Here is a 12,607-nt window from a genome sequence, read left to right on the forward strand (position 1 = left end):
TGATTTGTCTGTGTGTGTCCAGGTGATGTGTGTGTGTCTCTCTGTGTCCAGGTGATGTGTGTGTGTGTGTGTGTCCATGTGTTCTGTGACTGTGCCCATCTGTCTGTGAGTTGTGCGATTTCTCTGTGTGATATGTGTGTGTGTAAAGCTGAAAAGAGCCTCCTCTCGGGGAATCAGCCATGCTCTCAGGGGACACCCAACAAGGACAAGCTGCCACAGCTGGATCCCTCTCCTCCCCCGCCCGCTGCGGTTTCCAGCCACCGCCGGCTCTGCCCAAACAGGCCGAGAAGCCACCCGTCGGCAGAACCAGCAAAGCCTGCGCCGTGCTACGGTGGGGTGGGGGGTTCTGAGACCCTGGGGCACCTGGCTGTTCTGGAGCCCCAGTAAATTCCTGGGGGGGGGGGGGTGTCTCCCACAGCATAAACTGGAGCTGGGATTTACACATTGCAGCCTAGAACTAGCATCCCTGGGAGAAACCGAGGCACGGAATGGCGGCGGAGGAGGAAAAGCAGCTTATCAGATGGGCTCCATCTCCATCTCTCTCCTAGTTCCCCCTCTTGTTGTATCTTTCTCTCTCCCCCATTTGCTCACTGTTGCTCTCTCTCTCTCTCTCTGGGTTTCTATGGAAACCGTGTCTATGTGACCTCACTTCCTGTGACCAAATTATTTTTTTGAACGGGTCAGTAAAATGTGGCGAAGATGCCAGCAAAGCTTCATGGAATATCAAGGTTGGAAGGGACCTCAGGAGGTCATCTAGTCCAACCCCCTGCTCAAAGCAGGACCAATCCCAACTCAATCATCCAGGTGCAGGGTTTCAAAAAGGGCTTGTCCAGAGCAGGAAAACGAGCGGTCACTTAGTGCCTGCAGCCGGCAAGGACCGTCCCGGTTAAGAGGCTAGGCTGATCACAGCCAGCTAACGTGGTTAAACACGACTAGCACTGGCTACACAAGGCAGTAAACTGTTTTGGTGATAACATGTTAGCTGGCACGTGTAAAAAGCCCCTGACTTTCCTCATTTAGACATACCCACCCACGCGTACTGCATGCAGATACCAGGCAAACATATGCATATATACCGCACAGACACCATCAGCATGCCGGTCTGTTACACACCCATACGTCCACACCTTATACATGAATGCATTACATACTCACGCATGCAATCTGCAAACATGCTACGCACAGACCCGCAGAGTCATATGGACCCACAGCCATGTTGTAGCCACACAATCACATCCGGGTCTGTTACACATCCCTAGAGACGTGTGCATCCCTCCACCCACCCACCCAGAGACAGACCCAACAAACACACGTAATCCTGTCCACCAACACAATTGTTACAAGGAGGAGAGAGAAGAATTGTTCTTCTTAACTTCTCAGGATAGGACAAGAAGCAATGGGCTTAAATTGCAGCAAGGGAAGTTTAGGTTGGACATTAGGAAAAACTTCTTAACTGTCAGGGTGGTGAAGCACTGGAATAAATTGCCCAGGGAGGTTGTGGAATCTCCATCATTGGAGATTTTTAAGAGCAGGTTAGACAAACACCTGTCAGGGATGGTCTAGATAATACTTAATCCTGCCATGAGTGCAGGGGACTGGACCAGATGACCTCTCAAGGTCCCTTCCAGTCCTATGATGCTATGAATTATATCCACACATGTGTGCAACTCCACCCCAAATCACACAACCATGCACCCCACCCCATATTTCATACATGCACAATCACCCACTCACCTATGCACACGTGCAAAACATTACAACAGCTCCTCAACACACCTGCAATCACATATGGCTTACGTGCACAAATACACACACACACACACACAAGACACAAGCAGACATTCCCCAACCCCACCTGAACTCACCCATGCGGACACTATTGCCAACACAAGCCCCTTACCCACACAGCCTCACACTCGTGCACACACGTGTGCAATGAATGTAAACATCACCTCCTATCCCACGTGTATTGCCTGATGCACCATCGCCCATGTGACACACAGAGATGCAAATAACTCTGCGGAAAATGGTGCCCAGCTCTAGGAACAACGAGAAGGGGGGCAGAGGTGGCATAGCCCAATGGAGCAACCTGCCAGCAGGCTGGGGATGGACACAGCGGACAAAGGGACTCAACCCACTCAGGAGGTATCTGACCCTGGGCAGGTCAGATACCAGCAGTCTGTCTCTTGGGCAACCTATGTCTAGCTTACTACAGCAATAAAGCCTCTTTGAACTGAGCTGCGGTGTGGTCCCTCTGCCCCGCCGTTACCGTGATGAGCTTGGCGAAGGTCTCGTAGATGAAGATGAGGGAGATGAGGATGGAGAAGATCTCCTGGGTGTAGCGGGAGATGTAGCGGACCAGGAAGCTGCCCTCGAAGGCCACCACCACCAGCACCAGGAGGATGAGCCAGAAGCCGATCCAGACCCGGCCCACGATGTACTCCATGCCGTAGCTCTCACAGAACTGGGGGCGAGGGGAAAGGGGGAAGCAAAGCAGGCTTTGAGTCTCCTGTGGTCCTTTTCCTTCCCCTCCCGTGGCGCCTCAGCTGGCCTCATCTCCGCTTCTACCGGAGACCAGACAGGGCCTGGGCCCACCAACCCCGCCCCCATAAAACCCTTCACACTCTTCTTCCCAACCCCGATCCCCAAGAGACTCTGTCCTTCTCTCCCCCGCACTTCACCCCAGTTCCTGCTAGCAGCCCAGCTCAGCCCGGACAGACCAGTCTCTCTCCCCACTATCCCACCCCACCCCACGCCCTCCTGCCATCCAGCCTGGGACCCTGCTTGGCCTCCTTCCCAACGGCTGGGCACTACTGGGCTTTGCTTCGTACATGGGTTCATGGCTCCGGTGGTGCCGGGGATGGGGGCTGCCCCAGAGAGGAAGGGGCAGCGCCTCCTGCTGGGAAGGATGGGTTTGTGCTCCATCAGGTTGGAGTGATCCTCAAGCAGGGGGAGTGGGTATGAAGCTGGGAGGTGGAATCATGGGTCGCCCACTCCCCAGGCACTGGAGAGCTGGTCCCCAGGGGACGGGCTGTATAAGGCAGCCGGGGGGACCTCATGGGGGGGGAGAGCTGGACCTGCCACACCTTTCCCTGCAAAGCCACACAAGCTGCAGAGGGAGGTCGGGGGGGCACATGCAGGGCGGGGGGGGGGGGGAGGGAACCAGGGCACCTACCTTAAAAAAGGCTTCTTCAAAGACCAGCAGGGGACCCGAAAAGCCGACCACCAGCAGGGGCTGAGCGCCGAGGAGGCAGAAGATGATGCCCTGCGCGGCTGTGGAGATCAGCAGCTCCGAGACCCCTATGAGGTTGCTTGTCTTTTCCCCTAGAAACAACAGTGCAAGTCAGCAGAGAGGGACGGGGACCCCCGTGGGCCAGGGAGCCCCCGACCCCACTGGGGCACTCTCCAGAGGGGGCCTGGGGCTGCCTTATGGGGCAGGGGCCCCAGGGAGCCATCCTGATTCCCTGGGGGCCAGCAACTGGGTCCCACTTACCCAGTAGGCCCCCGAAGGTGATGGCGGGGGAGAGGGCTGCGAAATAAATGAAGATGACGGCGGCCAGGCACTGGGCATTGAGGGCGTCCTTGATGTCGCTGAGGTATTTGGGGTAGCGGCGCTTAATGTCCCGCACCAGGCCCCCGAAGGGCCGGCCGGTCCGCCGCAGTGGGTCGTCGTCCTCCTCCTCGAGGGCCTTGTCTGCCAGGCCTTGATCTGCAGGGAGACAAAGGCACCGGTGGCCAGGTTGGGGTGGAGAGGTAACGCCTGGAGTGAGGGGGAAATTCAGCCTCTGTCTTCACTCTCTCCTGGGCTTCCCCCAGTGAGCCCCCAAACGTGACCCACCACCGGGCTGAGAGGGGGTGTTAGTCCCCCATGACCACTTGCTGGCAGGCTCCCCACACCTGGCCCCAAGGGGCCACCATCTCCAGAGCAATCGGGGCTCAGCTCCATGTTCACTCAGCACCAGCCTGCAAACCCTGACCTCCAGGTGCCGCCCTCTCCTAGGCGGAGAATGGGGCTCCCCCCCGCATGTCCTCGGTGTCAGGCTCACCGAGCCACCACCCCTGCCCCGGGCGGACACTGGGATTCAGCATCCATGTTTCCTCAGCCCTGGGTTCCTGCCACGCTGCTCCCCGATAAACCTCCACCTCCCCCCCAGCGCTGCCCCATTCATGCATCCCCCTCCCAAAGGATCCTTCCCATGGCCTGGCAGGACCATCGTGGGCAGGGACCAAGGCTGGTGGCTTTGGCCTGCAGGAGGTAGAAGAACCTCCATTGTCCTACTCAGGGGTCCCGTTGCTTCTATTTTCAGTGGCAGCCATCCCCAGCAGGGCGCAGGCCGGGGGCCTCAGGGGCTAGGGCAAGAGGCTTCTCCAGAACCTACATGCTGCCCCCCAGACTGTGCCCTACATACCCAAGTCCTTTAAGATCTTCATTTCCGGCTTCTTCTCGTCCGGCAGGTACCGCTTCCGCAGCAGCTCCTTCTGCATGGGCACCAGGCTCCTGAGGAGCCGCTCGTTCTGGATCTCGCAGGGCGGGAGGACAATGCTGCAATCCAGAAACTCCTCCACGCCCTTTATCAGGTCCTGGCGCTCCTCGGCCAGGTAGGCGTCCCTACGGAACCCCTGCCAGGGGAGAGGGAGGCTCAGGAGGGCAGCGAGACTCCCCGCACGCCTACCGCAGACCCCTGGGACCGCTCCATCACAGGGGGGCGTCAGTGAGCGAAGGCCCTTCTGAACCATCTGGCCAGCTGGGCTCCCTGTTGCCCTATATCCCGTTACAGCAGCTCAGGGCAGGTCTACACTGAAAACGCTGTGCCGGTGCAGCTAACACGTCAGGGAAAACTCTGCCGCCGACGGGAGAGCTTTTCCCATCGGTTAACCCGCCTCCGCGAGAGGCAGCCGCTGTGTCGGCAGGAGGAGCCCGCCCGCGACAGAGCGCTGTCTACACCAGGGGTTAGGTCGGTCTAGCTGCATCCTCAGGGGTGCGGATTTTTCCCAACCTAAGCGACGTCGTTATACGTTTATAGTGCAGACCTGGCCTCAGGTCAGAGGGCCTAGAACAGCTGATTAGATCCACGTAGGTATTTACACCTGTAACACGGTGGCTTGCTCTGGGCTGAATGAGCCCCACCTGGGGAGACTCAGGCGCTTTCCCATACCGGGCAGATGGCCCCTGCAGTGGAGAGGGGCAGCCAGGCTCAAGTGGTGACAAAGCCCCGCTCTGGTTAGGAGCTGGAGTGAGAACTAGGCTCAGGCGGTCTGGAAAAGCTCTCCTGGGAGAGACCCTGGACAAGGTGGAGTGACGGAGAGGCTGGGTAGGAAGGGGCCCAGAGAAAACCACAGCTTAAGTAGAGGAACAGACCTGGCGGTTGCGTACACGGCCCTGGGCCAGAGCCCAGAGTAGGGGGTGAGGCTGGGTTCCTCTCCCGGCCCCGAGGCAGAGGGGGATACAGACCCACTGCAGGGGTGATGGAGCCCAGCAAGAGGTGGCAGGCTGAGCCGAAGACAGGCCGGGGAAGAGTCCCAGGGAAGGGGGAGGGTTTCTGTTTGTGTTTAAAGACATTTTTGAGGCTTTTCGTTTTGCTGCCCGGGCTCCCGGAAGGGCGGGTCCGAAGCTGTGGACCCGGCCAGAGGGCTGAGTGACGGACAGAGAGACGGCCGCAGTGTCGGCGTGCCCATCGTCCGGGGGCGCTAGCCCAGCGAGAGAGCTGCTACCCCACGGCCGGCCACGAGGGAGTGCCTCGCGGTGAGCGAACTGGGTCACGACACCCAGCACCTCCCGACGGCGCTGTCCCGAAGGCTATTGGAGCGGATGGAAAGACCCCCACTGACTTCCATGAGCTTGGGATCAGGCCCTTAGAATGTGGGCTCCTCACTCCAACCCCGAAAGGGCAGGAGGCGAAGTCTTTCCCCTCCAGCGCTGCAATGCCTCCCCCTGGCTAGGATGGAGGCATCACCTTGAGCAGGGAGGCCAAAGGCCTTTAACACGCGTGTTTGAGACGGGGCCGGATGTGGCTGCCGGGGAGCAGGATGAGGGGCCCTGATATCCTATTCTGGATGTAGCTGCGGGGGAGGAGCCGCTGCCTGGGGGTGTCATGGGCACAGATCCCCAGTCCCCGGGAGGCCGCCGTACCCTTTCTGCCATCATGGTGGAGACGGCCCGTCCGATCTCGTGGTAACTGATCTGCGGGGAGTCGGGTCCCAGCACCATGAAGAGGAACCTCACGGGGACCGGCACCGCCAGGACCAAGTCCAGCTCCACCGCTTCCTTCAGGCGCACGAAGGCCAAGGTGGGGTGATCCAGGAAGGCGGCGCGGCCTGGAGAGAGGACGGGATAGCGGGGGGGTCACTGGCGGGGCTTGGCACAGAGGGCAGGCAGAGGGGGCTGGAGGGTGGGGGCGGGGCAAGGGAACAAAACGGAGAGGCTGAAAGAGAGCAGGAGGGGAAAGAGAGGGAGGAAGAGAGACGGCGCAAAGTGAGCGAAGTTCCATCAAGCCAGACACGCAAGCAAAACAGCGTTTCGGCTGGGCACAGAGAAAGCTGCCCAAGCGCCCGAGACAGCAAAAGCCAGAACGTGGGACCTCCCCGCCCGCCGAGGCCAGCCTCTGCCACGCGCAGAGGGGCATCTCCCCTCCCACAGCTGGTCTTGCCCGGCTGGATCCTGATGCCCAGCTCCAAGCACCTCTGGTTCCTGAGCAGCCACCTGGATCTCGCCTCCTGCTCAGCCCCTTTCCCGTGGTGGAGAGCAAGGGGCATGTGGCACGGCTCAGGAGCCACAGGGGACCCAGGAGAGGGTCGTGCTCACCTACGAAGACCAGCGTGGCCTCGGCATCCTCTGGGATCTTCTCGAGGAGCTGCTTACTGAAGGCGTGCCCCCGGGGCCCTTCCTGCAGAGATGCAAATTCAGAGATTCTCATCCCGCGGGGGGCCACCCCCGCCAGGGCACAGGGGTGTCATCAGCCGCGTTTCTCTCCATCGCACTGCTGAGCCCACCTGTAGCCATGCCCACGGCTCACGTCCCCAGCTGGACCAGAGAGCAACCCCCCTTGAGATGCCCTCACTCCAGAAGCTGCAGCCTCTATCTGCACACGGTGGGCTCCTACTGTGCTTGCATTTCAGCCTCAGGTTCTTGGTGTCTACAGACCCAGTTCCCTCCTGGTGGGACTCCACCGGCTGCAACCTGGGATGATGCATGAGGCCGTGCAGACGCATGCTATTGGTGGGTCCCTCTGTCCCCTGCTGCTCCACACACCCCCATAAATGGCTGTCCTGAGGTTCTCAAGCTGGGGGCCCATTCCCACCGTCTCCTTGCCTGTTCCGTGCCCGTGAGCGTCTGCATCTCGATCTGGTGATATTCCTGCATGAGAGGCTGGGACATGACCTCGTCCTTGGTGTCCTTTCGTTCCATTTGGCCTGGGGAAAGGGTCCCCATGGATTCAGACCCATCTGGGTGGCTGCAGAAAGAGGGAGGAAAAAACCCAGACCTTATCACCCTGGGGGAGACACTGCCCAGGCAGATGGAGGGGTTTGTTCTACCCCTCCTCCTCCCTGCATCCCATTGACCAAATAATTGTTAATTATCCTAATTAATAAATTAATATTGATTATTTCATTGCAAAGGAACCTCCAGTACTACAAACACCCCCAGGAATCACTTCACCAGCTACTGCAATGCATCCACCTCTGGGATGGGACACGGCGGCTGATTAACAGCACCCGGTAGTGCTGCACGGTTTAGCAAAGGAAGCAGAAGAAGACTGTTGTATCTGGGGATGTGTGGCCAGGCAAAGCCCTCCCAATGCCTTTCCTCCCCCCCCCCCCCCCTTCCCACAATCTTGCACATTGCGTCATCATTGGCACCTGTGTAAATGGGACTGGCACTTGTGCAAAGGGGACTGCAGGATGAAACACTCCCCATCGGAATAGCCAGGATGCTGGGATTCCCCCAGCGCCCTCGGACTCCCTCCTTTCCCAGCTCCCCCAGAAAGACGTCAAGACCCCAGCACCTCCGGGCGGCAGAGGACTCAGTACCTGTGCTGCAGCAGCAGGGTTCTCAGGAACGCCTCTCTGTCCTGTGGTTTGAGCTGCCCTTCATAGATCATTTGGTCTATCAGCTGATTGGTGATGCCTGCCAGGAACTTCTCAGGCAGATCCAGTAGGACAGTGCCTGGGGGAGACGGGCAGACGTCACTATGGCTGAAGTCTTCCCTCCCTGCTCAAGCCATTAGTCATTGCCTCACCCAGGGCATGGGATTCCCCGTCTCTGTCCACCACCTCCTTTCCCTCCCGCTTTGTTTCTTCTCTCACGCTGCGTCTCACATGCTCTCTGTTCCCTCTGGCTCCGATTCTGCAAAGGAGGTGCAATGCCTGGGTGCCTCCGGTAGCGCTTTGCCCGGGAGTAGGTGAGGACAGAGGTGCAGGGAGCGACAGCATCAAGCCCTCTGGGTCGATCCTTTCTTGGCCCTGTTCTCTGCTTTCACTCCATAGTCTCTCTCTTTCCTTTCCAGTTCCCACCGCTCTCCAACCTACCAAACCATTGTATCTATCCCCCGCCCCCACAACATGTTCCACCCGCCTGCTTCAGGGCACAAGCCAACTACTGGCCGATGAGGGTCAGGAAGGAATTTCCCAACTTATTCCAGGTTCCGTGACTGGAGCCTTTGAACTTCCCTTGGAAGCAGCTGGCGCTAGCCCCTGGTGGCGGCAGGATATTGGGCTCACTGGCCAGTTGGGTGCAACATTTCCTATCAACGGGGCCAAACTGGCTGCTGGTGTAAGCATGTGTCTCTCCAGTGCAATAGGTGTCATGCTTCTCGCTTACGCCACTGACAACTATCATCCGGATGCTACCCATAATATTAAACCGAAGGGCCAAGATCTGGCTCACTCTTCCTAGGTCACCCCTGCTCCATTCCCTCACTCCTTCCCTTGTTCCTGGCTCTTTATTATCTTCCTCTCACTGGCTCACCGTTCATTTCTCCTCTTCCCCCCTGCCGCTCTGTACTGTTGTTTCTGATCGCCGCTGCCCCTCTCCTCACCTTTCGTGAAGGCCTTGCGCACCTCCAGCAGGCTGCGGAAGGTCAGGTATGAGAGGTGTGGCCTCCCCCAGTGCCCCGCCTCCTCAAAGTCCTCCTCCAGCTTGATCCAGTGGCCGGCCTCCATCCAGCGTAGCTCGTTGTTTGTGTCCATGACCAGTTCTTGTAACTCCACATATGCCTGGGAAGGGAAGAGCGGACGGGACACAGCCCTTGGAGAGCAGGCTGGGATGAGAAGCCAAAGAAGTGGCCAGAACATCCCCAATACGCCAGTGGCGATTGATGCCTGCGTGTGGTGATTGATGCCTGCCTGAGTATGCAGAGAGCCTGAAACAGTAGCTCTGAGAGGGAGGATTGCAAAGTTCTCCCAGGCTCCACCCACAACCCAATCTCCACCCGCTAAAGCTGTCAAAATGAGAGGCCAGTGGCATAGATTGTGCACATGTCGTGCAATCTCTGGGTTCTGCAGCTGGGATGCCCCATTCTCCTCCTTGGGGGTGGCCTCCTGGTGTGGGACTCAGTCTAGTCCCACTCAATTTACCGCTTCTTATGGCTGCTTATGTATGCAGCCTGGCTCAGTTGTCCCACTCCCTCCTTCCCCCCACTCCCACCCCTCACTGGGACTGTAGCACTCCATGGGGCTCCCTTTCCTGGACCACTTCTCACGGGCATCAGTGCGTAAGTCTGACTCTATCTAAGCAATGCCAGTGGCTGACTGAGTCCTCATAGTCCTGGCAGCCTTGGGCAGATTTGGGGTCCCACACACGGGATGCCCCTCCACCCCTGCCCTGCTCCGCAACAGGAGCAGAGCAAAGGGGATCTTTCCAAAGAAGAGTCAGGTGCCCGATTCCCATGGACGGCCCAGGGGAGTTGGGTGCCTTCAGGCAGCTACATCAAGGGGATGCAATGATCCATCTCCCTTCCCCCCTGCCCTAGGAACTCGAGGTCCCATGAACCTCTAAGCTGCAGCGAGGTCTAGCTGTAGGGGTGTGGGGCAGGGAGGTTAGCACCACAAGGACATGGACCAGACATGGGGACAAGCTTACAAAGACTAATCCCCTCCTTCCCCCCCCCCCCGGCAGTGCTGGGAAGTGCCCAATGCTACACACCCACCCCAAGCTGAGCCCATCCAGGCCTTGGGAGGTGATCAACTTCCCTAAACGCCAGTGCACCCCTCGCCTCGGAGTCCATAGCAAATCAGCCCCAGGAACCCGATGCCTTCTGGGCTCATGGCGTTATTCCAGTGTATGGATTCATTTGCAGCGGGAGGCTGCGGGGCATGCGAGCCTGGACTTTCCCATGCCCCTTTTGCCCCCAGTATCAAGCCCAAAAGGTGGAAGGCACAGAGCTCTCCTTAGAATTCAATCCCTGACTGATTTGATCCCCCATAAGATCAAAACTTGGAGAGAGCAACTCGCCAGGTATTAAAAAGAACCCAGAGTCCAGCTTTCCCTCAGCTGGGTTTAGGCAAGTAACAGCGGGTGATTTAATTGATGGCTCCGGAGGGCGGGAACTAACAATGCAATAAGGCTGGGGTGGAGATTCTGAATGAGGTGGACCCGTGAAGAGCCCATGGGGAGACAAGTCTGGCTAATGATTATGTTACGCAGGCTGTGGTGGCTTTGATAGGTCCGCCGGGATAGCCAGGGCGGATTCGTCTAGGAGCCAGTGGCCAGTGCTGGTGGCTTCAGGCAAAGGCACAAGAAACTCCCTAGTTGATTGTCATGGGAGAACCTGTCCAGGGTTCTTCCCAATCCCCAAGCGGTTCGGGCCAGATTTTCTAATCAGCTGAGCCCAGGTGCATGCTGGGTGGTGAGAACTTTGTAAACTTTGGCTCTTATTTAGGTGCCTATATGGGAAAGTCCAGCCCTGAGCTCTTTGGAAAATCTGGCCTTAGCGGCTGGCTCTGGCCTGAAGCAGGAGCGTTGGCACCCTTTGTCCATGTGCAACGTAAGGGTGCGTGCTCATGTTATCCAGAGAAATGCCTGATCCCTTTGGAACTCCCGGTGAGTTCTTGGCCTCAGTGACATCCGGTGGCAGTCAGTTCCACAGGTGAGTTAGGCCTTGGGTACACAAGTATGACCTTGTATTAATTTAAAATGTGTGGCCTTTCCGCTTTGTTGGAAGGTAGAGCGAGGAGCTAGGTGGGGAAACAAACACCGCCCTGGACACATGGTGGGGAGAAAGATCTGCTGCCTGTTTCAGAGTGAGTGAGAGGAGCGGACATGATTGAAGTAGGAGGAAGGGTCGGCAGCAGGGCGGGGGTGTTCCCTCACCCCAGCGGTATCATCTCTCCTTTCTGCCCCATCTTCCCCCTCCCCCAGGTCTGATGCAAACTCTCTGGACCTGATCCTCAGCTGAGAATCAGGCTGTGTACTCCTGCAGCCACTCGGAGGCGCTCTGACCCCTCCGCTGTAGGGTAGGACCCAGAGGACGTGGCTCCCCACTGAACACCTGGGAAAGCAAGAGGCGTGAGTCGCTGCAGAGGGGTATTGCTGGTCTATTCCCAGCATGCTCCCTGACTCCCGTCACCAAGGCAGCGTCACCGAGTTTTCGTTGTTCTATGTCTAACTCTCTCTAAGACCCTTCCGTTTTCTTATTTTTCCTTGGGCCGGGAATTGGATGTGATTTCATGCTGGGCTGGGCTGAATAGAAAGGGGATTTTTTTATGCAACTGCTGGACCCAGACAGACCCTGTGGTCCACTCTGGCTTTCCAGCTCCCAGCCTGGCCTGCCCAGGGTTCATGCAGGGGATTTCTCCACGGCCTGGCCTGGCCTGGTGTCTGCACTCCTGGAAGGGGTGGCTGAGGGCACTAAATCCCAGTGACGATCCTCCCAAGTCTGATCAGAGCCTCTTGGTTCTGCAGGAAAGGCCCAGAAATGGAAGGAGAAAAAGGAGAGAGAAAGGGGTGAAATCTCCCCACCCCCAACCCAGTTCACCTGCCCCCCACCGCCCTCAAGTGCTGGCAGAGCTCTACCCTGCCGGCTGCCGCATAAGCAAAGCGGCGTCCCATTCCAGGCAGGCATGAGCCCCCAGCACCAGCACCCACCAAGCAAACCCAGCTCTGGCAGCCAGTCAAACTGGGGGACTGGGTGCTGCCTGCGCCCTGCTCAGACCGGCTGCCTCCAGCTCCGTGCGCACAGGGGCAGTTCAGACCAGTCTGAAATTGCCGCAGTAACTGGAAATGAACTGTCCCAGCTGCCCAGGAAAAAAGGGCTTTGAACTGTCATGAAGCGGCTGAGTGATGGCTGGGAAAGCAGCTGTCCCAGAACTGTACCGGGTGTGTTTATAAAGCAAACAGGCCTACTGCCTTGGACTCCTTCCTGCTCCGCCTGTTCCCCGGGGAGGGTCTCCCCCTGCTCCGCCTGTTCCCCGGGGAGGGTCTCCCTCCTGCTCCGCCTGTTTCCCGGGGAGGGTCTCCCTCCTGCTCCGCCTGTTCCCCGGGGAGGGTCTCCCCCCCTGCTCCGCCTGTTCCCTAGGGAGGGTCTCCCTCCTGCTCCGCCTGTTCCCCAGGGAGGGTCTCCCCCCCTGCTCTGCCTGTTCCCTTGGGAGGGTCTCCCCCCCTGCTCTGCCT

At 58.4% G+C, this 12,607-nt stretch overlaps 1 protein-coding gene across 1 annotated transcript in view; it reads right to left on the minus strand.

Annotated features, from left to right (window-relative positions):
- SLC4A1 (solute carrier family 4 member 1 (Diego blood group)) overlaps positions 1 to 12,607 on the minus strand; it is a 28,695-nt gene that overhangs the window by 7,594 nt on the left and 8,494 nt on the right. Inside the window, exons 3-11 of the mRNA XM_029912253.1 lie at positions 9,036 to 9,213; positions 8,029 to 8,164; positions 7,310 to 7,451; positions 6,803 to 6,884; positions 6,131 to 6,315; positions 4,410 to 4,620; positions 3,494 to 3,709; positions 3,176 to 3,324; positions 2,270 to 2,464 (exon numbers count right to left, since the gene is read on the minus strand). Of these exons, the coding sequence (XP_029768113.1) occupies positions 2,270 to 2,464; positions 3,176 to 3,324; positions 3,494 to 3,709; positions 4,410 to 4,620; positions 6,131 to 6,315; positions 6,803 to 6,884; positions 7,310 to 7,451; positions 8,029 to 8,164; positions 9,036 to 9,213 (1,494 nt within the window). The remainder of the gene's footprint in view (positions 1 to 2,269; positions 2,465 to 3,175; positions 3,325 to 3,493; positions 3,710 to 4,409; positions 4,621 to 6,130; positions 6,316 to 6,802; positions 6,885 to 7,309; positions 7,452 to 8,028; positions 8,165 to 9,035; positions 9,214 to 12,607) is intronic.

The sequence above is a fragment of the Terrapene carolina genome, unplaced genomic scaffold (assembly GCF_002925995.2).
Source record: "Terrapene carolina triunguis isolate 2854851 unplaced genomic scaffold, T_m_triunguis-2.0 Scaffold193, whole genome shotgun sequence".
Lineage (NCBI taxonomy): Eukaryota > Metazoa > Chordata > Testudines > Emydidae > Terrapene > Terrapene triunguis.